The following is a 27,437-nucleotide window of genomic DNA, read 5'->3' as shown; positions in this document are numbered from 1 at the left end:
ATTGTGAACTTGAATTTTGATTTTCAGAAACTTGTGCTTCAGAAGCAGCAGAGCTTGACAGCAGTTTCTTTACAATGCATTCAGCTACGTGAAGTTGACCTTACTGAGTGTGAGTCATTGACCAATTCAATTTGCAAAGTCTTCAGTGAAAAGGGAGGGTGTCCAAAGCTAAACAGCTTGATTCTTGATGGTTGTGAGGTATGCATGTTAAATTATGTGTTTATATTTCTCCAACTATGTTGACTATCCAATTATCTTCATTACAATATTAATTTGTTGCTTATTAAGCTCCATGACTGAAACTATGACATAATCTTGGGTGAGTTTTTTCTTCTTTGTGCAAAATGTTGCTGTCAAAGTGCGTGCTCTTGAAACTGTCGGTTGATATGAGGTTTTTTTGACAGATTTGTTTTCTAAATATAATTTCATTTTTGTATTGCTTTAAGTTTTTTCTAGTAGAAGAGAGCAAGACATTCATTTGACCTCAACATGACAAAAGTAGGATTATTGAGGATTGCAAGTCATGTTTGTTTGTATTCCCTAAGGTTGAAAAGGAAACAATAAAATGTATGTTTTCTACATAAAGATTATTGTTCTTTTTACCGTTTTGAATAGGACTTACAGAAAAAGAAATATTTCTTGGGACTTTAATATTGGGACAAGAATATTGTTAAAAAGACATATTGTTGTATATATTTCTGAAACTAGGGTATTTCGTCTTTTGTTTTGAATTTTTTTATGAATTAGATTTATAGAATGGGAATTTTTCATTTTCTTGTTTGCCACTAAGGTATTGAGATCAATATGTTGTAGAAAGAAGTTTGAAGTACTGTAGTTTCGTTTATTGTGGGTCTTTCCTAACATGTTGATTGTTTAGATAGGTCTAGAAACATGTTCTGCTTGGGCTGTTAGATGTTATTATAATGGATGTGTACACTTTTCTTATTTTTTTTTAAGGCTTGTTTTTTTTTTAAAACCACATTTTTGTTGCTCTCCAAGTTGTGCATTGGGGGAAGGGAGTGGGAGGGGGGAGGTTGGCCGAGGGGAGGGTTGGAGTGTTAGTGAGTAAAACCCATCTTATTGGGTTCCTTAAAGTTCTTGATACTTGTTATAACATTGTGTTATTACTATGTACATGTGTACCCGTGGATATGTAAATTGCACCACAGTTTTATTGGTGTTATTGTTATGCATTTCATTGAGATGTGTGTAAGGTTTCAATGCGTATTTTTAATTTACTACTGTCACTTGTAATAACACATGTTTGAAAAAAATCAAATCTGTGCGTTTTAAGATACCTTCTCAGTGAATATGTATATAATATTAAGAGACATGTCACTTTAACTCTCATTAAAACAATATTTGCTTAAGGCATTATCATGATTAAAATATGTGGTAATAATTTGTGTGTATATATAATAATAATATATATATGTACAATATATCTCATACATACATACATACATACATACATACATACATATATATATATATATATATATATAGATATATATTATCAATAATACTAACAATCCATGATAATAATAGAGTAGGATAGATATAAAATGATGAAGGCTGATAGGCCATTCAAACATTTGATTTCATCGACTGGAATCATCTGAACAAAGCTACAATCATTAACACTCCCTCTTAGTTAGGGAGGATGATTTTTATCCAATAAAACAACACAATATACAATTGTTACCTCATGGTAACATTAGGAGTACGGTATGCCCAAGAATATCAACCATATGATATTCACCATACTCATATCTTTTCTTGGTATGTGCATTGACATCACGTCTCATGATGTGTACCAGGGAAGATATCTAACATAGATCCATTATTTAGACTTTACCTCACAATATCATCAAAAGTATGGTCCAACCATGAATATCAATATCAACCATAAGATATTCACCATACTATCTTCCTTAGTATGTGCACTAGCATATAGTCTCAGATGCCTACCTAAGAAAATATTTGCACATGGTGTGTCCATATACTAAGTCTCATAGTATACACAATGCTATATCTTAGTGACTATTAACTCAGTTACATGAAATATGCACTATCATGATCTCCAAGGACATCAACCAAATTATATCCATCATGATAGTAGGTTAAACTATTGTTAAGATTGTCAACTTACAATAGTAATCATAAGTAAACTTATTGGAAGATTGTCACCTCTCAAGAAGTTTCCACAAGATCATGTAATAACTCACATGACATCCACCATGAACCATATCAATGGATGGGTTCACCATGAATATTCCCAGAGAGTGGAACAATGTAATGGGCACCTTGGAAATGCCCAAGAACTAAACCAACTGCTGAAATAATAATAGACCTAAAAATGATAAAATCAATACATAGCAATGTATTCCAAAGGCCAAACCCCAAGGCAATGACGTCTAGAATGTTACAAGAGAGGATGAACGTCCTCTAATGCCAAGAAAGATATGTGACTCACACATCCAAGCTCTTATCAAATACAATTCACAATCATCCGATACAATAATCCCATGCTATACAATGAGGCTCCCACCTCTATTTATACTTTCCCTACCCCCTTCTAGAAGGAAACCAAATATTAATAAATTGCAAGTGCTAGAATCTTCCCCCTTCCAATAATTAATGCACTCTCTAGAAACTCCTCCTTTGCAATACAATAATTAATTGTGCTTCTAGAAAATTAAATTGCTAGAGGCTTCCCCCTTTCCAATAATTAATACATACTCTAGAAGCTTCTCCTTGCAATACAATAATTCATTAAATATAAAGTCTCCTTTTAATTTTAATTTATTTAATGACTTTATAAGAAATTAATTTAATTGCTAAAGTGGGGACATTGCAGTCCGCCCTCCTTGAAATTGCTTGTCCTCAAGCAATCCAACAACTCAATAAACTCCAATCTCCACTTGGATCCCAATTGAAGTAGAATGTGACATCCCTGTGGACATTAAACCAATTGCAAACCAACATCATCAGGACCAACCATATGTCCTGCAGCCTAGCACCCAAAACTTGTGCTGAAATGTCACCAGAAGGTGGCTCCATAGAAGATCTATGAAACCTCTTCTTCCTAATTGCTGCAACACAAAACTGAATCTTCGTAGATGGTGAAAATTGAGCCCAACTCCACTTAGGTGAGTGATCAACATCAACCTCAAACATCAGATTGTCATAAGACAATGTTGCATCCATGTTGAACATAGTACTATCCTAGAAGTGAACATCAACACTTTGTTGATCGATAGTATAATATGACTCTGTCACTATATCACTCACCTCATTAGCAGTAACAAATGTACTATCATCAGAGCACACATCTACAACCTCATGCATACTGCTAAACTCCTCGTTGGATGGTTCAACTGACACAGAACTACAGAAGTGGCTGCTGATATGACAACATCCTCGCATTCTCCTAATCCCACTATTGCTGCATTGTCATCCCCTAACAAAGCTTCATATGTGGACTCTTGACTCCGCACAATGACTCAACACCAGATTGAGAATCAATAATACTAGAGCGTAAACCCACATCTGCTGACTTCCTTGAAATCCCCACATCACCAACATCAGAGCTGGGTGGCTCTATACTTGTCTTGATCCCACTGGAGGAATCAACTACCTCTTGCACTGGAGGAACATACAAATCATTAATATTGATGCCCATCTGTCTAGCCATAAGTTGCAACATCATATCCATTCGCCTATTTTGCTCCTCTAATGTACCCAGTAACCTGAACATTACATTTTCCTGATCTGGACCGATATACATTTTTTCAAACACTTTTCCCTCTATTCGGCTGTCCCAAATTCCCTATAAGACCTCCACAAGATGGCACGACGTATAGCTCGATACCACTGTAATGGACCCTTGTTATGAGAACTCTAGAAACGACTCTGATACCATTGTAATGGGCTCTAATACCATTGTAATGAACAGCTCTGATACCACTGTAATGGGCACCCTGGAAATGCCCAAGAACTAAACCAACTGTTGAAATAATAATAGTTCTCAAAATGATAAAATCAATACATAGCAATGTATTTCAAAGGCCAAACTCCAAGGAAATGACATCTAGAATGTTACAAGAGAGGATGAACATCTTCTAATACCACTGTAATGGACCCTTGTTATGAGAACCCTAGAAACGACTTTGATACCATTGTGATGGGCTCTAATACCACTGTAATGGACAGCTCTGATACCACTGTAATGGGCACCCTGGAAATGCCCAAGAACTAAACCAACTGTTGAAATAATAATAGTTCTCAAAATGATAAAATCAATACATAGCAATGTATTCCAAAGGCCAAACTCCAAGGCAATGACATCTAGAATGTTACAAGAGAGGATGAACGTCTTCTAATGCCAAGAAAGATATGTGACTCACACATCCAAGCTCTTATCAAATGCAATTCACAATCATCCGATACAACAATCACATGCTATACAATGAGGCTCCCACCTCTATTTATACTTTCCCTACCCCCTTCTAGAAGGAAACCAAATATTAATAAATTGCAAGTGCTAGAAGCTTCCCCCTTCCAATAATTAATGCACTCTCTAGAAACTCCTCCCTTGCAATACAATAGTTAATTGTGCTTCTAGAAAATTAAATTACTAGAGGCTTCCCCCTTTCCAATAATTAATACATACTCTAGAAGCTTCTCCTTGCAATACAATAATTAATTAAATATAAAGTCACCTTTTAATTTTAATTTATTTAATGGCTTTATAAGATATTAATTTAACTGCTAAAGTGGGGACATTACAAACAAGGGTTTTCACCTCAATTTTTTCTCTCATAAAGAAGGATGCATTTAAGATACATCCCAGGAAATCTTTGATGTGAGTTCCGTTCTTAGTAAGGGGTCTGAACCATAACTCTGAGCTTGTCTTTAACAGTGTGCAAACTTTACTTTGACTCAAGGCTTTGGAGAAAAAAATTGGTTGTCCAATCTTTACTGACAATATACTTTGAATGAATAGCATTCCAGGTATTCATCTACGAATGAGGCATTCTCATAAAGGCCTTTCACTTTACGCATATTGAGCTTCATCTAATGAATCACAGTTCTTTGATTGTTATAGTTTCTTGATCACTGGAGAATCCACTTGACATGGTCTACTCCCTCTAGATCAATATGAGCAAGATCCTCAAAAGTCAACTGAAGCATATCCTCTATCTACCCCCTCTATAATGAAAGCATACCTTGATTCATAGTGACATGAATGAATGTACGAAACTGTGAATTTATCCTCAGGCATGGCAACATTAGATTTAAGATAATGTGGCTCACTTAATTGCATGTATTAACCCCCTGACCTCTTCCTCCAAGATTGCTTGAAATTTCAAGCTTCCCCTTGATATAGAGAGTACTTATAATCTCAATCATCAAAGGTATCTTGCTTCAAGAGTTTTTTATTATCTAACATGATTTATATGTGGTTGTAGGTGCTAGATCCAAGACCACTTTGGAGTTACTATCATAAAATCGATTCCTATATCAAATAGTTATATGACCATCTTGATATTTGAGCAAAATCCCATCACAGTGTGCTCCCTCTCATTGGAAGAGTTTATCACTGACAAAAGATGCCTCAGCAGCATTCCTAATGCAGCATTCTTCTCTTCCTGGAAGAACATCCCTACACATCAACATCCTTGATGCAAGTTGCTCCAATGCATCAAATCAGAAAATGCCTCCATATAAGCATTTTTCAAACAATTTGAGTACATCGTCTGTGCTCCCATTTGTCATTATGAAGGTTTCTAAAAGACATTATTTGTGATGTAAACACGCTCTCAAATTGTTTGAGAGACATCTCATCTCCTCTAAGGATGGTTCAAATTGGAGCCGTAACAGTGTTTGTTCTCTGACATCTCCCCTCTTAATGATGGTTCAAATGGGAATGAAACATTGGTTATTATTCCCCCCACCTCCCCAATTTAAATTTCTACTCTTACGTCGTTGAACAATTTTTGAATCACATCAAATATGGCAAACTTCTTTCTGTTCTTTTTCTTCTTTGCAAAAGTCATCCTGGGGGATCAAGGAAGAGTACAAGAGCATGGTAAAGAAATTATCTCATATTACATGCAGGGATATAGCTAAGAGACTGACTATGGTATACATATAAAAGTAGTATTCAAGAGGTAATAACCAACAATACTTATCTCAAGGTGCTCATTAACATCCTTCCTATGGATCACTAGTGAGAATGTCAATTCCTACATTGTAACCAATTCTGGGTCGAATGCATTCCTAGTGATCCAAGTACTCCTTGTTCGAAGTACCACTTGTTATTTCTACCCTTTGTTGAATGTGTCGCCTTGCTTCAAAATCTTGAGGATAGATCTCACTGTTATACATGTTTAGGATGAAGACCCTCTCATTATTAATGAAGTCTGTTTAATGCCCAATTCTGATTATCTTGTGTCAATAAGTTACCCCTTGACACTTAATATTATGTTTATGAAACTCAACCTCCAATTTCCGTTAGTTGTTAGTTGCTTCTAGAAGTACAAGTAGAGAAGGAAATGGAATGGTCATCCTTAATTGTGTCAAGACCACAAATCTGCAAAATTGAGCTGGACATGATTAATGCATTCCCTTGTAAAATGTCCATGTCATGTAAAGAAATCTAAACTCTTTTATTGCCAGCAATTGAATTATTGCCTAGAATTTAAATCTGTGATGCAATCACAACCTCACACCTCTGTTTTGTATTGTCTTCGACACAATTCTCTTACACAAGCATGTTGCCTTTTTATGTGAACCTCTATCATAAAATGCAGGCCCAACCACAAAGGTCAACCTGGCCACCAAATTGTGGATCCTCCATGCCAATTTTGTTGAGTACGTGCTTGAAGTCATTAAGTCAAGTGCAAGTTGAAAATATCTCCATTGTGTTGTCCAATGAATGGATCAGATGCGAGCTCATAGCAATGGTGACGGAGCTTCCAAAATGACTTGAACACAAACAAACATAATGTTGCCAAGGCAAGTGTATGAGGCACTAAAGAAAAAAACATAGTAGGGTGATCACTACAGATAATAATCAAGCATATAATTATTCTCCATGTTTTTCTGGAAGCATAGAAGCCCAGTTAAAGATGTTGGCAATGATTCCATACTTCGAAGGACATGAGTTTTTTATCTCCAAGTTCCAACACATCTCACATGGAGGGGTGCATAGTCTTTGTTGACAGTAATATTCTTCCCTAACTTCAACATTTGCAGATTGTTGGCTTGATGAACTCAATTTTCAATGAAAACTTCAAAGCCCCTTTGTCCATTTGTTACATCCCGTTTCATTAAAGTTGCAGCAGCCGGAGGCTAGGGTGACATGGACCATTTGTCCTCTTTGACGAGGCCAAAGGAGAACAACATTTAAGTGGATAAGATTCTTTCACAACTCTATTGCCAAATGATGATTGTCGGCAATTTGGTGAGCTATACCAGCTCTGAGAATGAAGAAGAAGAAGAGGAGAAAAAGAAAGAAGCAGAAAACAAAAAGAGAAAGGAAGAAGAAAAGAAAAGGAAAGGAGAAGAAGAAAAGAAGAGGCAAGAAGAAGAAGAAAGGAACAAACCTAAGAACATAGCCAAGAGGAATTGGCAGATAGTAATGCAAGAATCCTCATTCTTACCTCAGCTCAAGGATACTGAGAATGAGTTTGACAAAGTAGAATTTCAGCATGAGGAAGATATCTTGTTGAAGGCTCCTGAGAAAGGTAAGACACCTTTGGAATCAGCTTTGGAGAATTTATTCGGAGATGTTGATGATCAGTTAGGCCTGATATCATCTTTGAGCAAGCTATTTGAAAAGAATAAGAAAGTAAAAAACTTGGAGAAAACCTTGGAGAAGTATTTGATAAGTTGTAGGAAATTGTATCTGTTAGAATAGCGGAAACTGATCCCCAAAAGAGAGCAGTTGTGCTAATGAGTGCATTTGACAGTGAATTCACTTAGTTAGCAGAGGTAGCAACAAGTCAAGCACAAATAAAACATGATGCACAACTATTTGATACTGTGTGTACTAATGTGAGAAATGATTTGCAGAGACATGATACTTGCATCAAGAAGCTAAGGAAATGTTTAGAAGAAGGAAGGAAATTGTATGGACAATGTACCTTCTCATACAATTATGTCAAGGACATAAATGATGAATTTGGTGCTAAGTTGAAGGAACTACAAGTTTTTACAGACAAACTTCGGCAGTCGGATACTAAGGTAGAAGATCTTGAGGTGAAAATTGCACAAGTTCATGATGATATCAGAATCATTGAACTGAGGAAAGAGAAAATGATAGAGGTTCTCTTTGCTAAGAGAGCACCTGACTTTGAAAATAAGCAATGTACAGAAGCAACTTGAGAAATGTCTTGCAGCCAAGACATGATATGAAAAGTTTGTGCATACAGATTTGAACGTAGTAGAGGTGGCATCCTATGGCCTATGTGCATTACTCAACATATCAGAAACAGTCAAGGACTGGCATAAGGAATTTGAGAGCTTGAAGACAAGCTTTACAGATTGTATTTCAAGAGTTACAAACTTAGCATGAGAGGAAGGTAATACAATTTTGAACTATACATAAATTTTGACACCTTTGTCATTGATGTCAAAGGGGGAGAGAAGAGTAAGGAAAATTGTAGAAAAGGATAATTGTATAGATGCATATATGTAGAAGGATAAGGAAAATATATTATATGTATGAAAGGGAGAATAGTCAAAGGGGGAGTTCTATAATGTAATTAGGAGAAATAAGGAAAGATGGTTAAAATATAATGGTCCACAGCTTTGAAATTTTGTTAAGGCCAAGTTTTGTAAAGTTTTGAAGTTAGTCCTTTTGGTACTTAGCCAATTTTCCCATGTGTTGCCATCAATGCCAAAGGGGGAGATTGTTGGCAATTTGGTTAAGGTAGACATTAGACGTTGTCATTTATGGCAATATATCTTCAGTATGATGTCATTTATGGCAACATATCTTTAGTATGAAGAGGGTAGATCATGAAGACGAAGGTATGACAGTTGTACTTAGAAAATTGTCTAATTATCACCTAGCTTATTTGGCAGAATAGATAAGAGTTTTGATCAGCGCAATTTACCGTGGAAACATAGGCATGTGGGAAGTTGGGCACAGATACTTGAGGCAGCAAGGATGACATGTTCAAGTCCGCAAGTCAGTACAGACAGTACGACAAGAGTTATGGACAATTTACTAGGTACGACAGTAAATAAATAGAACATAGCATAACAAAGAATTGGGTATTTTGGGTTAAGGAAAAGAATTACTTAACTAATTAGGGATGACATCCTAGATGTTAACCCTAAGTCAGTGTTAGTAAACCATTTGTTCCTCACCGTGATTTGATTTCACATTGACTCCTTATGCCCAAGGTGATGAGAAACAAGCTATCTCTAATAGATTGGATTAGTGCACTCCTATGTCACTAATCTTTGAATTGAAGGGTACAATTCCCCTATGTGTAAGATATACTTGGAATTATGTCTTTATGTGATCAAATGGGTAACTAGGGGCATGCTCTTAACCTGAGAGCAGAAGAGGCTAACCAAGATGCTCATAAACATAAGCAACCTAGGCGTGGTTTTATGTCTAACACTAACTCTACTCCTACTCCTAAATGCATATAAGATAATGGGATGCGATGAAAGAAGAACATCCATGGCCCTAAGTGGCTCTCTAACCAGTCAAGGTTGCCCAGTGGCGAATTCCCAACATACTTTAGTCCTAAATTCACATTACAGATGCTGAATGTTATGCAGCTTTGGAAAAGAGTAGAAATACCTATGAAAGATAGCACTCTGACTATCCATACTACTAACACTGCACTAACACTCTAATTAGCCCAAATACTAGTAGCTTCACAAGTACTTGTCCTCCAATTCCAAAAAGACTAACCTACATGCATGTTAGCTCGACAAACAGGAGACAATAACAGGAGAAACAGTCACCAGACATCATCAAATCCCTCCCTACAACCCTTCGAGTCTTACTCAATAGTCTGTGCTATGGGGGAAGAATAGCAGGGTAAATTGTCGATCCGATTAACTTCTCAAAAAGTTACATATATAGGCCTTCTCAAAATGGTCGATTACGATAGATGATTGCATTTACAAAGCATCTCTGAACATAATAAGTTAAAAATAGGACAAGCTTGAATCATTGTTCGTTACAAAGACTGACAAAATGCCATAAATGGTTACAAAAAGAAGGAGAAGGAGAGAAAGATAGATGTCTGGAAAAATGATAGAACATCATGCCTTTTTGGGAGTAACTGCATTAGCTCTATAGGTTTTCATAACATCTGTTACTTTGCCAAGTCCTTAAAACCTGAGATGATTATTTTGTTAGTTTGAATCATCCATTGGTCATGCATCTCTATTAGTTCATCTATTTTGGTACTTTTTGATTGGAACTTCTTCGATGCCCTGGGCGCTACATGTTGCAATATGATAGGCTAGAACTGCCATCATATTGCTTTCGCCACTTCTCAATTGTTAGACGTATAACACCTTTGAACTGTGTGGTGGTGCGATAGTTGTTTTTATTTAATTGTTAAGTTGTCTTCGTAGCTTCGCAATCATAAAACTTAACTGCAACCTTGATCTTGCGAAGATGCGAAAATGAACCTTTCGCTACCTCGCCACCTTTGTAAATTTCGCTTTGTCGAGATAACAAGATATTGCTTCCTTCAATCATCTAACTCATTATCGCCAAAACCTATAGCAATGTAAGATTTCTCATTGCCATTCGCTAGAACATAATATCATTTCGTCGATCTCCGATGATTCATTTTGCCATAACATATAGCGAAAAACTTCATATCTGGCTTCCTTTACCCATCGTCATAACTATTATCGACAACATCGTTGGCCATCGCCACAACCAAATCCATGACATCCCGACTGTTGATGATCACCATAAGTTACAGCGATATATCTTCCTTTATCACTTGTCGCCATATCGAAAATGAGCCTTCTCCGCACAACAATTAACCCAATCACTATATGCTATAGCGATATCATACAAATCCATGACATCCCAATCATCAGTCATTGCCACAACGTATTACTACTTAATCCGTCCTCCGACAGGGTCATTGCTATAGGATATAGCAATACCCTCTCTTTTGTGTACCACAGGCTCGATCTCCACATCGCTATGACCTATGGCGATATTTCTTTCGCATCCTAAATAGCCTCCTTGCTGTCGTCGTAGGACACATCGAAGTAGCAACCTTTATCGCCGTAGCTATAGTGATAAGAAGAAAAACTTAAGGTCATTCATGATCGACCAATTTCTAGAGTCACCAGGTATATTTGCAGCTTAGTGGACATTGCTTGATGTGGGAAACTATAATATGACAACAGTCAACGAAAGATAATAATGTATTTTGTAAAGTGTGTAAAAGCATGAAAGCCAACTGGGTAGTAATATTGTAATTGTAAAGGTATAAAGGAAAGGTTGCAAATGCGAAGTTTTGGAGTGACATGTATGTATTATGTGATGTGTGAATTCTGATGTATGATAAGAGGAATGTGAATTTTGTGAACAACAAAGGCAGTATCAGATATTGAAGATATTAGCAGCAGTGTAAAGAGATTTTTGTATCTATCCCTTTGTATTAAAGGAACTACATTGTATATTGCATGTTTGGGCAGTGGGCTCATCTTGCATACATTTTGTATTTGTATATAAAAACTCCTAACAGGGTCAATATCTTTAACCAAATACTTTTGATTAGTGGGTCATTTTGTGGGTACCATCCCCACTAGGGTTTTCCCTTGGCCAGGGTTTCCCTAGTTAATAAATATGGTGTTATGAGTTCTCTTATTGCATGTTTATGTTTATTGTTCAGCATAATTAGTTTACTTTCATATGCAAGTTATAAGATAATTGAGTTTTTAGACCAAATTTGGGGTTTTTAACTAGGGTATATGGTTAGAATGTGAAAGGGGGATTACTACAACATCCTAAGGCGCAATCGAGAAAGATGACCCATTTAGAGAATTTTTTTTAATGGCTTAGCAACAAGTGGTTACAAATGGTCAAAACAACACATGAAATTTAAGAGAATTAAACAAAATAAACTTGACTCCCAATCGATACAACATTATATTAAAATAAAGAAAAAAAGATGCTTTATATATATATATATATATATATATATATATATATATATATATATATATATACATGCACACTTTATTATCAATATTACTAATTCTCCATGATAATAATAGAGTAGGATAGATATCAACATAGTAGGCCATTCAAACATTTGATTTCATTGATTGGAATCATCCGATTGAAGCTACAATTATTAACAAGATGCAACTAAATAGAGCCAATGCTTCTCACCCTTTTTATTAATCATATTATTTTTGATTAATTTGTAAGATTTTATTTCATTTTGATATTTTTAATAACATTGTGTGATTACTATGTATATGTATAACCTTTGATATGTAAATTGCACCACAATTATTATATTGGTGTTACTGTTATTTATTTATTTGAGATGCATCTGGAATAGTGCGAGTGCTTCTCATCCTTTTTATTCACCATATTCTTTTTAATTCATCTGTAAGATTTTATTTCATTTTGATATTTTTTTCTTTCCATTCCTTGACATTACAATATGCATTGTCTCTACTTGCTTGTAGAGTTGATTTGATTGATGACATTAATCTAGCAAACACTCAGGCATAAACATGCAAATCTGATTCACACTTTGTACATATCTTGACATTGTGTAGTTACAATCCATTTATGGACATCTGTAACATCTAGGACCGTTAAGTGTACTACATGATTTAAAATTTCAAAATTTGATATAAGAGACTTATCAGCTATCTTGTAAGTCTTTGGATTTAAAAAAAATTCTTAGTCTTGAAGTTTTTATTTTGGCCACACCTCTACATAGAAGTTATGGAATATGTTAGATTTTTTACCAATTGTGCTATGGCCAAGTGAGTGAAGAGAAAGCGAGCAATTTTCACTGCTTTAGGGTTTGGAAGTTAACTTCTACGTACTTTCAAGTTTAGGTTTACCTCTTACTTCTTAATAGGTGTATCAATTATGACGATAATAGATAATCGTCTATTATTAGTTAATGGTAATCTATTGTAAATATCTAGTAAGCTTTAGTTAGCTTTAGCATTTTTTAGCTTTCTTTGTTAGAATAGAATGTTTCTATTCTTTGCGATCGTTTCCTAAGGAAACTTCATTTTATTCTGTTTTATATATTGACCTTTCGGTCTCTTTTAATAACAAACAAGTATTTAACCAATTACTTCGTAATATGGTATCAAAGCCAATACTTAAAAAATTTTCAAATTTTTTATAATTTATTTTGAAATTATTGTTATTATTATTTTGAAATCATTTTTGAGTTTTCTTTTTTCACAAAAACTTGGCTAGGGTTTCCGTTCGAATCTTTTGGAGAATCATCAAAAACAAATCATCGAATCTGTTTGAAAATTGGATGATCTCCAGTTTATAAATGAAAAGATTTGATTACAAGCTTGTGATTTTCGATTTTTCGTAGAGCAATTTGCCCTCAAAATTGCGATTTTAACAACTTGCGTTTTCTTATTGCTCCTCTTTTCACTGGTTGTGGAACTCGGCTTTGCTACAAACTACGAGTTTCAGCTATCCTGACCTTGTTTTTGCAGTGGTTGAGGGGCTCGGCATTGCTACAAACTGCATACGTCTTTGTTTTGTAATATGTTTTTGAAAAAACGTGCTGTTTTTGCCATGGTTACCGGGAGACCCGTCTCCCCCCTAAAAGTTGCGTCTCGGAGACTTCTCACGTCTCCGGAGACCTCAAAAAAGGTTGGAGACTTCACGACAAAGTCTCCTGAAGTCTCCCCGTCTCCTAATCCAAAAAGTCAAGTCTCCCCGAAGTCTCCTAGTAAAATATAAATGTAAAATATAATATTAAATAATTTTATATATTTTAGCCCTCATTTTAATGTTTTTAATACAAAAATTAAGACCATCGACAATTTAAATGATTAAATCATTTAAAATATATTATTTAATAAATTAATAACTTTAAAAACATTAAAAACACTTTTAAAAAATTATTTTTATTCAACAATTTAAATGATTAAATCATTTAAAATATTTTTGGAGAGTGATGATTTTTTGGAGAGCATGATAGCTGAAGACCTTGAGATGGATGATCACAACCTTGTGGAGTAGATGATAGTACCATCGACATACTAATACTAGACATTTGTGTTTTTTGTTTATTGTACAAAGTGTTCATTTTTGTTTGCATATTGGCAATTCAACATCAAACTATACTTTTTTGAATTTAAAATTTGAATATGTAATGATAATCTTAGTGATTATCAATCTGATATGATGGTGATCATATGCAATATTCGAAAAACAAATGTCTATGAGATACAATATTGTGATCATGTGAGTTTTGAAATCTTTGACTCTATGAGTCTATTTTAATTTTTAATGTGACATTACTATTATTATTTACTTTAGTCTTAAAGTATTACTATTTTCAAATTTTGCATTTACTTTTAGTATTAGACACTTTAGACTATTAAAAAAAATTAAAATAAAAAAAAATTGCCGTCTCCAAGTACCCCCCCGTCTCCTCTTTGAAAAATTGCCCTACCCGTACCAGTACCAGTACCGGAGACCTCGAAGTCTCCCCGTCTCTCGGTGACCTTGGTTTTTGCAAATAGGTTTTTGCATTCGAGTCTTAAAACTCACGCCTGCTACGCCATTTCTTCGGTGTTTGTTTAGCATTCTCCAACCTTGTTCGTCCATCCTTGAAGCAAACTCAGCGGTTTTATCAGAAAACCTCATTATTTCTGCAATTTTTGACCATCCATGGCTGCCAACTACGGTTTTGCTCGAAACCCTAATTTTTTTTTTTTTGATTTCAGATTCTTGGTGGGTTTTTTGAGAACTCAATTGGGTTGTCAGATTTTTCTGGGTGCCTCATTTTTGTGCCTTGATTTTTGAGCTAGCATATCCAAAAAAAATTAGGATACATAGGATCTGAATAATCGGGAGGTAATGACGCTTCTCAAATTATTCGTGGTTGATGATCAACTTTCTCAGATTTAATCCGGCAAGACAGTTGCCGAGATCTGGGCACATCTTAAAGGTCTTAATGAAACTTCTAACAAAAGCACTTTTGAAAAACACTCTATTTTCTATTGTCATGGATGAGCGCACCTCGCTCTCGGCACACTTGAATTGGATTCAGGAAATCTATGATCAGTTACTTGCCATCGGTCGCAAGATGGAGGAAGAGGATATTGTGGTTATCACTTCAGAGTTTACCAAAGTCCTGTGAGCATTTTATTGAGACTCTCAACATCACATCTTCTGGTGTTGATTTGAAGTTCACTGATATCTGCACATTGTTGCTTCAGCAAGATTGGTGGAAACAAGAGTTCAGTAGTAGCTCCAGTTCCACCTCCATAGAGCAAGCCTTTGTTGCGAAATCCATTCAGAAGGATAAAGGTAAGCTTCAGCAGCCATCTTAGCAGAAGTCTATTACTCCACCATCAGATGGTTTGCGAAAGAAGAACATTCAGTGCAACTACTGCCACAAGTTTGGACATATGAAGGTTGAATGTCAGAAATGCTTAGCTGCACAGTCTAAGCAATCAGGTTCGCAGCTTAGAGTGAACAATGCAGAACACACTGAGCAGACAGAGTCTGCCTTTTACGCCTTCATGGCTAAAAGACCAGCAAATCATGTGAAGTCGTCTGCATGGTACATTGATTCAGGTGCCTCTCGTCATTTCACTTACCGCAAAGACTGGTTTACTGGCTACCAGCCTTATTCAGACTTTGTTATTTTTGGTGGCAGAGAAGAGTACGTTGTTGTCGGCAAAGGCAACATTCAGATTGAGTCTGCTAGGAGGAATCTCATATTCCGCGATGTGTACTACATTCCAGGGATGGAACTAAATCTACTTTTAGTTAGTCAGTTGCTTTGACATTCTCCACACTTGGATGTCACCATCAGTTCACATCAGTGCACCATTATTGATCAGGTGACTCAATCTACTGTTGCAGTGGGTCATGAGGATCATGGTCTTTTTAGACTTATTGATTTTGGTAATTCTCAAGACTCAGCTATTGTTGCTTGGCGGTCTATTGTCAGCACACTTTGGCATCAACAATATGGGCACTTAATTGTACATTATCTCTCACAGCTTGCTCGGGATGAGCTTGTTCTTGGATTGCTAGAGATTCAGACTCAACAACTTGGAGTTTGTGATGTATGCCAGGCTTGGAAGCAACATCACTCACCTTTCACCAGTGGCGATTCATGGCAAGCTTCTCAGATACTTCAGCTTGTTCATGCCGATATCTACGACCCTATGGCGGCTACTCCTGTTCTTGGGTCCAGGTATTTTCTGTTGTTTGTTGATGATTTCAGTAGAAAAATGTGGGTGTATTTCTTTAAAAAGAAATCAAATGCATTTCCTGTATTTAAGAAGTTCAAGCCTTTAGTCTAGGAAATCTATTATTACTCTTAGATCATACAATGGGGAGGAATTTTGTTCTAATGTTTCCTCTAGCTTTGTGGTTACACATGGCATCAAATGCTAGTTAACCACACCCCACACGCCACAACAGAACAATGTAGTTGAATGTCGGAGCCAGACAATCACCGAGATGGCTCAATCTATGCTCAAACATAGACATGTTCCAAAGAAGTTTTGGGTGGAAGTAGTTAACATTGCAGTTTATGTTGAATTGGTCACCCATAGTGGTGGTCAAAGGTAAAACTTTGGAAGAGGCCTGGTCAGGTCGCAAGCCCAGAATCAGTTACCTGAAGGTTTTTGGCTCCCTTGCTTTTGTTTGGATCCTTGATGCGTCATGCACCAAGTTGGATGCCAAGAGTCAGAAACTCATGTTTGTTGGATACAGTAGTCTTCACAAAGCCTACCGCTTGATCGATGTTGAGACATCTCGTCTCATCTGCAGTCGTGATGTAGTCTTTGATGAGCAGCAAGGACCATTCATGCCCGTTTCTCCTGTTCCTAATCTAGCATACTAGCCTATGAAGACTCATGATTTGGGAGTTTGGCTTCCATTAGGTCTGTCTGATGGGAGGGCTCTAGTAGCTCTTGTAGCTCCAGTTATACCGGTGATACCTGTACAGACACCTCCAGCTTCTCCTGCAGGATCACCTCGCTTTGTAGATGCTTCACCCAAGTTTGATCCAGATTCTTCTGATGAGGAACTTGATCACCAAGCATCTCCTGATACTAATGTTGGTCATTCTCCTCTCCGACCTAAGTGGTGGGCTAAGACACTTGCTGATCTTTGTGATGATGAGCTCATTGATGGGAGAATTGCTTGGAAAAAGAGCAGACCTACATTGTTTGTTAACTTTGCTCTCATGGCCAACATTCACAGTGTGTTTGAACCTCAAATATATTCCGAGGCTAAAGGAATTCAATAGTGGGAACAAACAATGACATTTGAACACCAGAGCTTGCTGAAGAACAACACCCAGGTCCTTTTTGATCTTCCATCAGGGAAGAAACTCATTGGTTGCAAATGGGTTTACAAAATCAAATACAAATCGGATGGTTCTTTGCATAAGTACAAATTTTGTTTAGTGGCGAAGGGCTTTTCTCAGTGTCAGGGCATTGATTATGAGAAGACTTTTGCTCCTACTACAAAGATGAGCACCATCATATTATTCCTAGCCATGGTAGCACAGTTTGGCTAGAAGGTCCATCAGATGGATGTCAAGAGTGCTTTCCTGAATGGTGATCTTCATGAAGAGGTCTACATGACACAGCCTCCTAGTTTCAACTAGCAACCATCAGGTTCTCAGATTGGTAAAAGCTCTCTATGGCTTGAAGCAGGCCCCTCAGGCATGGTACATAAAAATTAATAAGTACCTTAGTGAGCAAGGCTTCAAGAGTTCTTTAGACTCACATTTGTACATCAAGACTATTGATAGTGACATCATCCTTGTGGTTATTTATGTGGATGATTTGATCATCACTGATAGTTCGACATCTTTGATTCAGGGAATCAAACAGAATTTATGCTAGTCTTTTGATACGTCTAACCTTTTGGCTCATGCATTATTGCCTAGGTGTTGAAGTTTGGCAATAGTCTTCTAGTATATTCATCTCTCAGTCCAAATATGCTAGGGCCCTATTAGATAAATTTCGTATGCAATATTGCAAGTCCGCATCTAAACCTATGGAGAAAGGTCTCAAGTTATCTGCAAAGTCTGATTCTCCTTTCATTGATGATACTACATATAAGCAACTAGTAGGCAACCTCATCTATCTCTCTGCTACTAGGCTTGACATCAACTTCCTAGTCAGCTATATCTCATGCTTTATGACAACTCCTAAGGCTGATCATTGGATGGTAGAAAAGCGTGTGCTTCATTATGTGAAGGGCACTTAAGATTATGGACTTCTCTCGAAGTTCTAATCCTAAACTTAGTGGGATCACAGATTCAGATTGTGCAAACTTTGTTGATGATAAAAAGTCAACTTCTGGATATGTGTTCAGTTTGGGATTCGGTGCAGTCACATGGACCAGTAAGAAGCAGTAGGCAGTTTCTCTCTCCTCGACAGAGACTGAATACAGGGGGACTGTTAAGGTAGGATGTGAAGTTGTTTAGCTTAGTCGGATGTTTGGGGATATCCATATGTCACCAGTAGGACCGGCTACTTTGTTTGTTGATAATGAAGGCGTTATCAAGTTAGCACGAAATCTAGTCTTCCATGAACGAACCAAGCATGTGGATGTTCAATGTCATGACATATGATAGCTGGTTGAAGACGAGACTATAGATTTTAAGTATATTCCTACCACAGAGCAGACTGCAGACATTCTCACCAAGCCTCTTGGCCCTGATAAGTTTGTCAAATTTAGAGGACAGCTTGGTGTTTTAGATAGATTAACCATTAAGGTAGATTATTATGATAATAGAAAATTGTCTATTATTAGTTAATGGTAATGTATTGTAAATATCTAGTTAGCTTTAGCCCTTTTAGCTTTCTTTTTTAGAATAGAATGTTTCTATTCTTTACGATCGTTTTCTAAGGAAACATTGTTTTATTCTTTTTTATATATTGACCTTTCGGTCTCTGTTAATAACAAGAAAGTATTTTACCAATTACTTCGTAATATAAATAATGTGGGAATAAGCTAGTGCATTGATTCTCAAAGATGATCTTTCTTGATCTAGGAAAGAACATTCACTTAGCTCCAAAGACTACTCAATTGCATTTTCAAAATGCTATGGCACAATTTAGGTTATCATGAAGTTTGACTATTGTAACCAATGTATGCAAGATTAGTGAACACTTTCTAGAAAGCACTTTGGGCTGATGATGGATACACAATTGACACAATCCATCTCACTACATACTTATTTTGATTGACACACGAGTAGTGAATTGGAATACATTTAGGTCAAAATGTACACTTCTAAAAAGCATATCACTTTGGATGAAATTTTTTCTTGTTTAACAAAGCCACAATAGAGCTTATCACAACTATATGCCACACAACTCCTTTAGGTTTGCCTGGGTTTCCATCTACCGGGAAACAAAAAAACAATGACACAACCCACTCAACCAACCTCTAGACATCCCTTATTGCCTATGGCTTCGAGGGAGGATGAAGAAGTAAAAGAATCACCACCTGCAAGAGAGGCCCATTAGATAAGTCATTTCAAAATGAGTTAAGAGATATTGTTGGTAAAAAAATGGGACGTTGCCTCTATGGGAATGATATTCCATTCAACTTAGTGAGAACACCTTATTGGAGGGAGATAGTGCAGGCAATAAATAATGCACCTTCTTGTCACCAAGGCCCTGGATATGAAAAGGTGCCCACTACTTTATTGCATAATGAGAGAAAAAATGTAGAGACCTTACTAAAAACCAAAAAGAGATTCTTGGGTTCAAACAGGTGTGTCTATTGTTTTTGATGGATGGAAAGATTGCAAAAACTATGCACTAATCAATATAATTGTTGTATCCCCCAATGGGGCAATGCTTTTGAAGGAGGTTGATTGTGAAAGAGAAGTAAAAGATGCAAAGTTTGTTGCTAAAATGATCATTGATTCTATAGAGTTGATGTATCATGACAATGTTGTCCAAGTAATTACGAACAATGCAAAATTTTGTAGGGTTGCAAGTGCTTTGATAGAGGCTAGATATGATCACATCTTTTGGACACACCTTGTTATCTGCGTGTGTGTAGAGGGATAATAAAGCAAAACTAGTGAGGGGGTCAAGCTCTCTTCGGTTGAGGCCTTCCGATACACTTAAAAAGATACACCTCGACCTATCAATCTTAAGGTAGTAGCGCATCTGTAATATCAATCACTTTTGCCGGTAGCTTATCATATGCTACTATTAACAATAACGATTCATTTAGCTCTAAGGAAGTTCACAAGGCTGCTAGATTTGTTGAGCACAACCAAAACATACAACAGTAGATGCAAGCTATTACAAAAGCCTAATGCTAAAAGTACGAGTGGTGTCAATATTAGTGTCGAGTGCTTCGTATCCACAAGATTAGTAGTAAAGTATGGATTTCTTTGCTAAAGGAGGACTCAAAGCGAGATAATTGCAACAGACATCTTTCATACTATGACCTTAGATTATTCCCTTTACAAGGTTGAAGGTACTGTCTTTGATCTTTTGACTCTAAAGGAAGTTGACAAAGTTGCTAGAGTTATTGAGCATGTTCAACACATACAAGAGTAGGTGTAAGCCATTGCAAAAGCCCAACGCTAAAAGTACTAGTAGCACCATGATTATTAATGCTTGAATTTATTGGCTAAAGAAAGTACTTTATGCTAGGTTACTGGATTCCCACCTTGGACCCTTGAACTGTGTTTGGGTTTGTGGAATGGTCTGGGCAGGGTCCGTGCCCAGCCTTGTGGGTTCTCACAGGTCCAAAGTCAAATAAAAAACATGTTTTAATTTTTTTTTTTATCCAAAACACTTTTTTTCACGTTTGCTCTCATTTCGTAATTCAGTAATTCAAAGTGATGATTTTCTTTGGAATAGTGACATTAATCAATGATCAAACATCATAGATTATTACTATGAAATGATTTAGTTTTACAATTATGTATATTACTCATATTGTTTTGTGTGTACACACACACACACACACATGCGAACCCATATGGACCACAAGGGGAAAAAATCATGAACCCACGAACCGGGTTATCGTACTTGAACCCATCCCTGAACTTGAACCGGTAATTTAGACTTTATGGCAATATTCATCGTGACTCATATTATTCCCTAAAATGGTTGGAGGTATTGTCTGAGAGCTCAATAATCTAGCTAAACTTGGTGTTTTACTTGTCTTGCAGTGTAGAACTCATGTGCCATTACTTCACAGCTTTGATGGATACACCGAATGGAAAATCACGTAGGAGTACTCAAGGCAATATAGACTAATCATGGTTGCAGCATGCTAGTAGAAGCAAATGATGTCATCAGTTGCATGTGAAACACATAAGGAATCAAAAGATTCACCAAAGTAGCTCACATTCCATTGCAATGAAAATGGTTCACACATCCTTAAATTGCACACAACTTTTCACCTCTCCTCAACTCATTGCAATGGGGATCATTCTGTGTAAGGAGAGGTGCGACTAATCCAGGTTGATTTGGCCCTTATATCAATGCCAAATGTCATCTTTATTTTAATCATCTGCATCTTTCACATGATCATACCAATTACCAATTTACCTACTTCTGTTGTCCTATTTTGCAGAGTCCAATATTCGCGGTAGCTTGTTATGGGAAACTATTTTGCAGAGTTTGTAGAAAAAGTAAAAAAAGAGAAGACATGATTGCATTTCATGTAGCTCACATGTTGTTCTCTCACTTCTTACACTTGTATTGATATATCATAGTTATGTTTTGGAGAGAGAAGCATGATCATATACATTCTGTAGCATATGTTTGGCTTTCTTGGATTTTGTACTTCACATTATACAGCTTTCCACTTGTAGTTCTGGCATGGTTTATTATTGTGCTTGTATTTTTTAATCCACTTGAATGTGTTGCCTCTGGGGCACACCCTGGCCCTTGATTTTCTGCTAAGCCTCCTTGGACTGCAAAGTTATGCAATGCATAGTTTTGTAGAATTTTTAGTAAATACTCTGTCATTTAACTTGTAGTGAATCTAAGTCTTATAAGATGAAATCAGTCAGAGTCAAATTGACTTGCAAAATTGACTTTTATATGTTCTCTCCTTTGATTACATATTCTTTCCTTAGATTACTCTTTTGACTCTAATGTGGAATTTGAAAGGGTGATGTCTTGAAAATCTGTGTCTTGTTGTCTTCTCTCCAGGCTATTAATGAGAGCATTTTGCCCATCTTCAAGTTGATAAGCCTCAAGTGAAGTCCTTACTCATGAAGCCCATAGTAGAATTATGCCATTGTTTTGCATGGTTAGAATGGTGCTAGAAAATGTTACTGTACTTGTTTTCCTTGTACATTACAAAACAAATAAATCGGATCAATGTGGGAAAGTTAGCACACAATGCTAGGGGTTTAGACAGAGCAATCAAATCTGTCCATATTTGAATCACCTAAAAAGTACAGGACACATCTCCATCCTATGATCAGGGAGAAGATCAGAACAAAAAAAAAAGAGATGTGCAGGTGGCAGCATGACAATCTTATTTACATTTTGTAATTTTACCAGTCTGAAGCCTGGTGCTGATATCTGCTGAGAAACTATTAGAATATTTTTACTACCTTACATTCTCGCAGTATTTAGCACATCCTTCTAGAACCTTAGCTAATGGTCATTTAGGCTTTTTTATAAAGTTTGCATACTAAGTATTTAGACTACTTTTCTTTTTTGTTCATGCTATAGTTAGCGTTTGTAACTCTATTTAAGACTCCATTGTTAATACAATTATTATCCCGTTTTTAACAATTTAATGGTATCAGAGCAGATTTTCTGGGAGATTATTTTTCTATAATTTGTGTTTGTAAAAAAAACACACAAGAAAAAATAAAGTTTGGTCCATTTACTTGCAGTCTGCTACTAAACCTGAAATAGGGTTATATAGTGCAAATTAATATTTGTTCCAGCCAAAGTTATTTGGGATGTGTGTGTATTTTTGACTGTGATTCCGACCTTCACCCTCTGTTCTTTCGAGCCCTGCATCCACCTCGCATGATTTCTGGGGTACACACACAACACAACATAGTGATTTTTCTGCTAAGTCCCACAATCTTTGTCTTTGGTGTTATCTGGCACTACGGGTCTGAGGATTTTTGGCTCGATTGTTTTTCCTTATCTGACAGCGTTCTTTCATCTGCCACCCTCAGAAGACAAAAAATTTTTGTTTGTTTTCTTTTGGCATTTTCCCAGGCCCATGCCTTTCACCTGGCAGCAAATTATTTATTTTCAGCAGACCAAAACAAATTTTGGACCCTCGCGATTATCAGCCCTTGCCCAATTGGTGACTGCTTGGCATGTTTTCGGTGTTTTCTTGATTTTGTCCTATTCCACTTTTTAAATTTCAAAATTTCAGGATTCCTTCTGAGATTTTTTACCAGTCAAACCTAATCTTTCTTTTTGGGATTTTTAACCTTAAACCCGATTAGGATTGTCTGATATTTATCAAAAAAGATCTTTTTTTTGACAATTTTTTTTGTAGATTCCTTCAAGTCTATTTTTCCAGTGTGTTCACTAGGTTGACCAACAACCTCAATTTCGGTGATGGCCTCTTTGGCCAACATTATGTTGGAAGGGAATCAATGGTTGAACGGCTGCAATTACAAAACCTTGATGCAGTGCATAATGACGATATTTGAATATCGTTGTCTTGCTAAGGTCTTTTTGGGTACGAAAATCTGTCCTACGACAGTTCAGACAAATTGTGATAAATGCGATGAACATAATCGGGAAGTTGTCATGCTACTCAAACTTTCAGTTATAGATGATCAGCTTCCTTAGGTACCTTGCAGTAGAATATCTAAAAAGAAATCTGGGATGTCTTGAAGGATCTTTATGAGACGTCCGACAAGAGTTGTGCTTTCTTTTTGAAGAATTTGTTGTTTTCGATTACGATGGATGAGAAGACATCTCTCCAGGCACATCTGCTGAAAATCAAGTATCTATGTGACCAGTTAGAGGTTGTTGGCCGCAAGATGGAGGAAGAAGATATGGTAGTGATTGTAACATCAGGATATTCTACATCTTTATGTAACATCAAGTTATTCTACAATTACAAATCAGCTGAATTTAATATTCTAATTATCTGATGAGATATATCTAAACTAATACTGAAGTTAATCTAAAACTCTAAATCTATTTTTATTACTGATTATCAAATTTATTCTAATGTTTGAGAATACTGAATTTTAACTCTAATCTAAATTATTGTAAGGAAATTGCATCTAATATACTTAAAGAATCAATTTATGATACATCTAATTACAGGGAAAGAATCTTTCAGTTATATACATATAGAAATATAGAAACTTAAATAAAGCAAAGATACGTACTGATTTACTTGAAAGACTTTTCCAATTAATTGACCAAGCTCTGACTTTGGTGAGAGAAGAAGCATTAACGTAGGCTTAACCTCCCAACTGCGGACCTTTTTACTTATCCCCCACAAGTTCTAAATAAATAGAACGGCCCTCCCTACCCTGAGGTCAGGCTTGGGATGTTCATCGATCCAGTCATCGGAGTACTCAGGTGGGTTGAGGTCCCAACAACTATTCGATTGAATAGCTGAAGTATCAGGACAACAACGTGATCATTTTGTTGTGGCATGTTCGCCCTTTTATCGCCTTGGCCAGGGATTTCAGAGGTGGGTTTTTATAACCCGATCTCCACCGCTCAGCTTGACAATTAATTCTTCAAAGTGGATTTACATGAGCTAATCAGATTATTTATTTATTAACAATTATTGATAATCTTTCTTATTTTTCTTGTGACAGATTCATCTACACCTTTCACCATCAGCAGATCTTTAGATCGGTGATTCCTCGGTGCCTGAATCCATTACATCTTATACTTATTCATAAGATTTTGGTTCTACCTTCTCAAATCTTCCTTAGTACTCAGACTTGATCTTCATTACTGGTTTTATGGATTGATACAGAACAGTTTATAACATAACTCCACAGATTTATGACATGGGTTGATATTGGTATAGTTTTACACAAGAAAGAAATAACATTGAGGTAAAATCAGACAATAAAAAGAGATCAGAGGTCTTATTAATTTCTTTATCAACACTGTCTTAGACATTACTTACTGTTATTGCTAAACAACGTTTGCAAAACTCGGTTGATATTATACTAATGTGATAAGCACAAGTGTGGAATTATGACTCAATCTGTACATTCATCCTCTTCACAATGATTCAACCCGACTCAGAAAAGAGGACAGGAAAAGAGATGGAAATGAAACGTATGCAAAGGAGATATAAACATTTTCAGTTCACCCTTACTTGTCTGTAGTATACTGTGCGTCCTACTTGGAGAAGTCTTCAGCCTACACTAAAGTCTGTAGCTCAGATAGTATGCAAGGATGGCTTCACGTAATTTTAGATGAATGATTTCGTGGTGGAACAAGATATTAAGGCAAACGTTGGAAGTTGAATAGAGAGGTCGATGGATATTTAGAAGGAAGACCCATGACCTATTACTCACAGCAGAGACTTTCTTTATGCACTAGCTCGGGTTACAGAAAAACGATATCTCAGACCATGGCAAGAGCATGAATAGGCGGATTTCTTGTTGTTGCCCGAAAACGACAAAGACCACATATCAGTGTTACGGGATTCAAACTTGCCTCTGACTCGGAAAGGTCAAAATCCGACTCGGCGACCGGACTCGGCAAGGACTTGGAAAATTGAAAAACTCATGAAATCCAAAGATTTTTAAGGATTTTAAGATTGTTTCTTGCATCTTTTAGTCAATTAACATCAAATACACAATAATTGATATAAATAGAACCTACTTAATACACATACACAATTTTGCATAGATCACATAAGTATAAAAGCGAATTTTTGAAGGAAAAAAACTGAATAACCACAATATAAAGTTATAAACTATAAAGTAATAAACATAGTGTCACTCCAATATCAAAGACTCAAATGTCTACAACATTCATGGATTACAAAATCCATGGTATCAAATTCAAAGGTTCAAAACATATATCAAAATAACAACTAGAGCTATCCTCTATGTCCTCCTACGAGTGCGCCTAAGATAAGTCATGGAAGACTCTAGAGCCATCCTCTCTGCCTGTGTCTTAGGCTGACCCTGAACCTCCTCCTCATCCTCATCATCATCATCCTCCTCACGCACATAATCCTCGTCATCAGCCTGGGATCCATCACTCCTAGCCTCAGGGTCCACTCTGTCTCCTCGTGCTCTAGCCTCCTCAACTGCCATCGCTACTGCCTCAGCCTCTCGATCCACCTGATCTACCCACTCCACATCTTCATCACTGAAGACAGGATCATCCACCTTTGTGTTCCACTCTGCATGAGGATCAACATTCTCTAATACAATCGGAGTTGTATCGGTGCCAAGGATCTGTCTATGGCGAAGGCGAAGGTTGTAGTGAACAAAGACAAGATCATTTAATTTTTGCACTGCCAACCTATTGCGCTTCTTTGAGTGTATGTGCTCAAAAAGACTCCAATTACGTTCGCATCCTGATGCACTAGATGGCTGGCTCAAGATGCGAATCGCAATCCTCTGTAAATTTGACACCTTTGTGCCAAACATCTCCCACCATGCATCGGAAACAAGAAATTTTTGAGTCATATCAATAACTTTGAATTTATCAAATTAAGATGGTAATAGAATTACTATTAGAAATTAGGATGTAGAATCAAAGATTTTTAGTGTTTACCAGGCATCAATGCTGTCCTATTTCTTTTGCACAACTCTCGTGCAAATAAGTCCCCTTGAGCTTTCTTAAATAGCTCAATCTCACGGACTATATCTGTGCTAATTGCTGAATTAGGTGACATTCTCTTTATAACATCGTAGAGGCCGCACCACACCTCATCATCAGCCTTGAAATGTGGGCTGAACTAGTATGCTGGATTAAGGAAGTAGGCCGCTGCATGTATAGGCCTGTGAAGTAGATTGTGCCATTGTCTATCAATGACATCCCATATAGGCCCATACCTATCTCGATTCCCTGCAAAAAAAGTGCGAATGGCCTCCTTCACCCTATCCATGCCCTCATAAATGTAGCCCATTGAGGGCTTCTCTCCATCAACTGTTTGTAGGAGAACAATAAGCGGCTTTACAAACTGCAATCATTATGAAAGTTGGAAAAGAAATAATCAGCTTTAAGTTTTTTCTTTAAAAAATGAACAA

At 36.6% G+C, this 27,437-nt stretch overlaps 1 protein-coding gene across 1 annotated transcript in view; it reads left to right on the top strand.

Annotated features, from left to right (window-relative positions):
- Positions 1-27,437, top strand: part of LOC149575007 (F-box/LRR-repeat protein 15-like) — a 95,886-nt gene that overhangs the window by 42,530 nt on the left and 25,919 nt on the right. The window contains exon 10 of the mRNA XM_089814855.1: positions 28-198. Coding sequence (XP_089670981.1) covers positions 28-198 — 171 coding nt within the window. The remainder of the gene's footprint in view (positions 1-27; positions 199-27,437) is intronic.

Source organism: Cupressus sempervirens, chromosome 2, assembly GCF_028749045.1.
Source record: "Cupressus sempervirens isolate cs-2001-9-10 chromosome 2, ASM2874904v1, whole genome shotgun sequence".
In the NCBI taxonomy this organism is placed as follows: Eukaryota; Viridiplantae; Streptophyta; class Pinopsida; order Cupressales; family Cupressaceae; genus Cupressus; species Cupressus sempervirens.
This window is presented reverse-complemented; position numbering and strand designations above follow the sequence as displayed.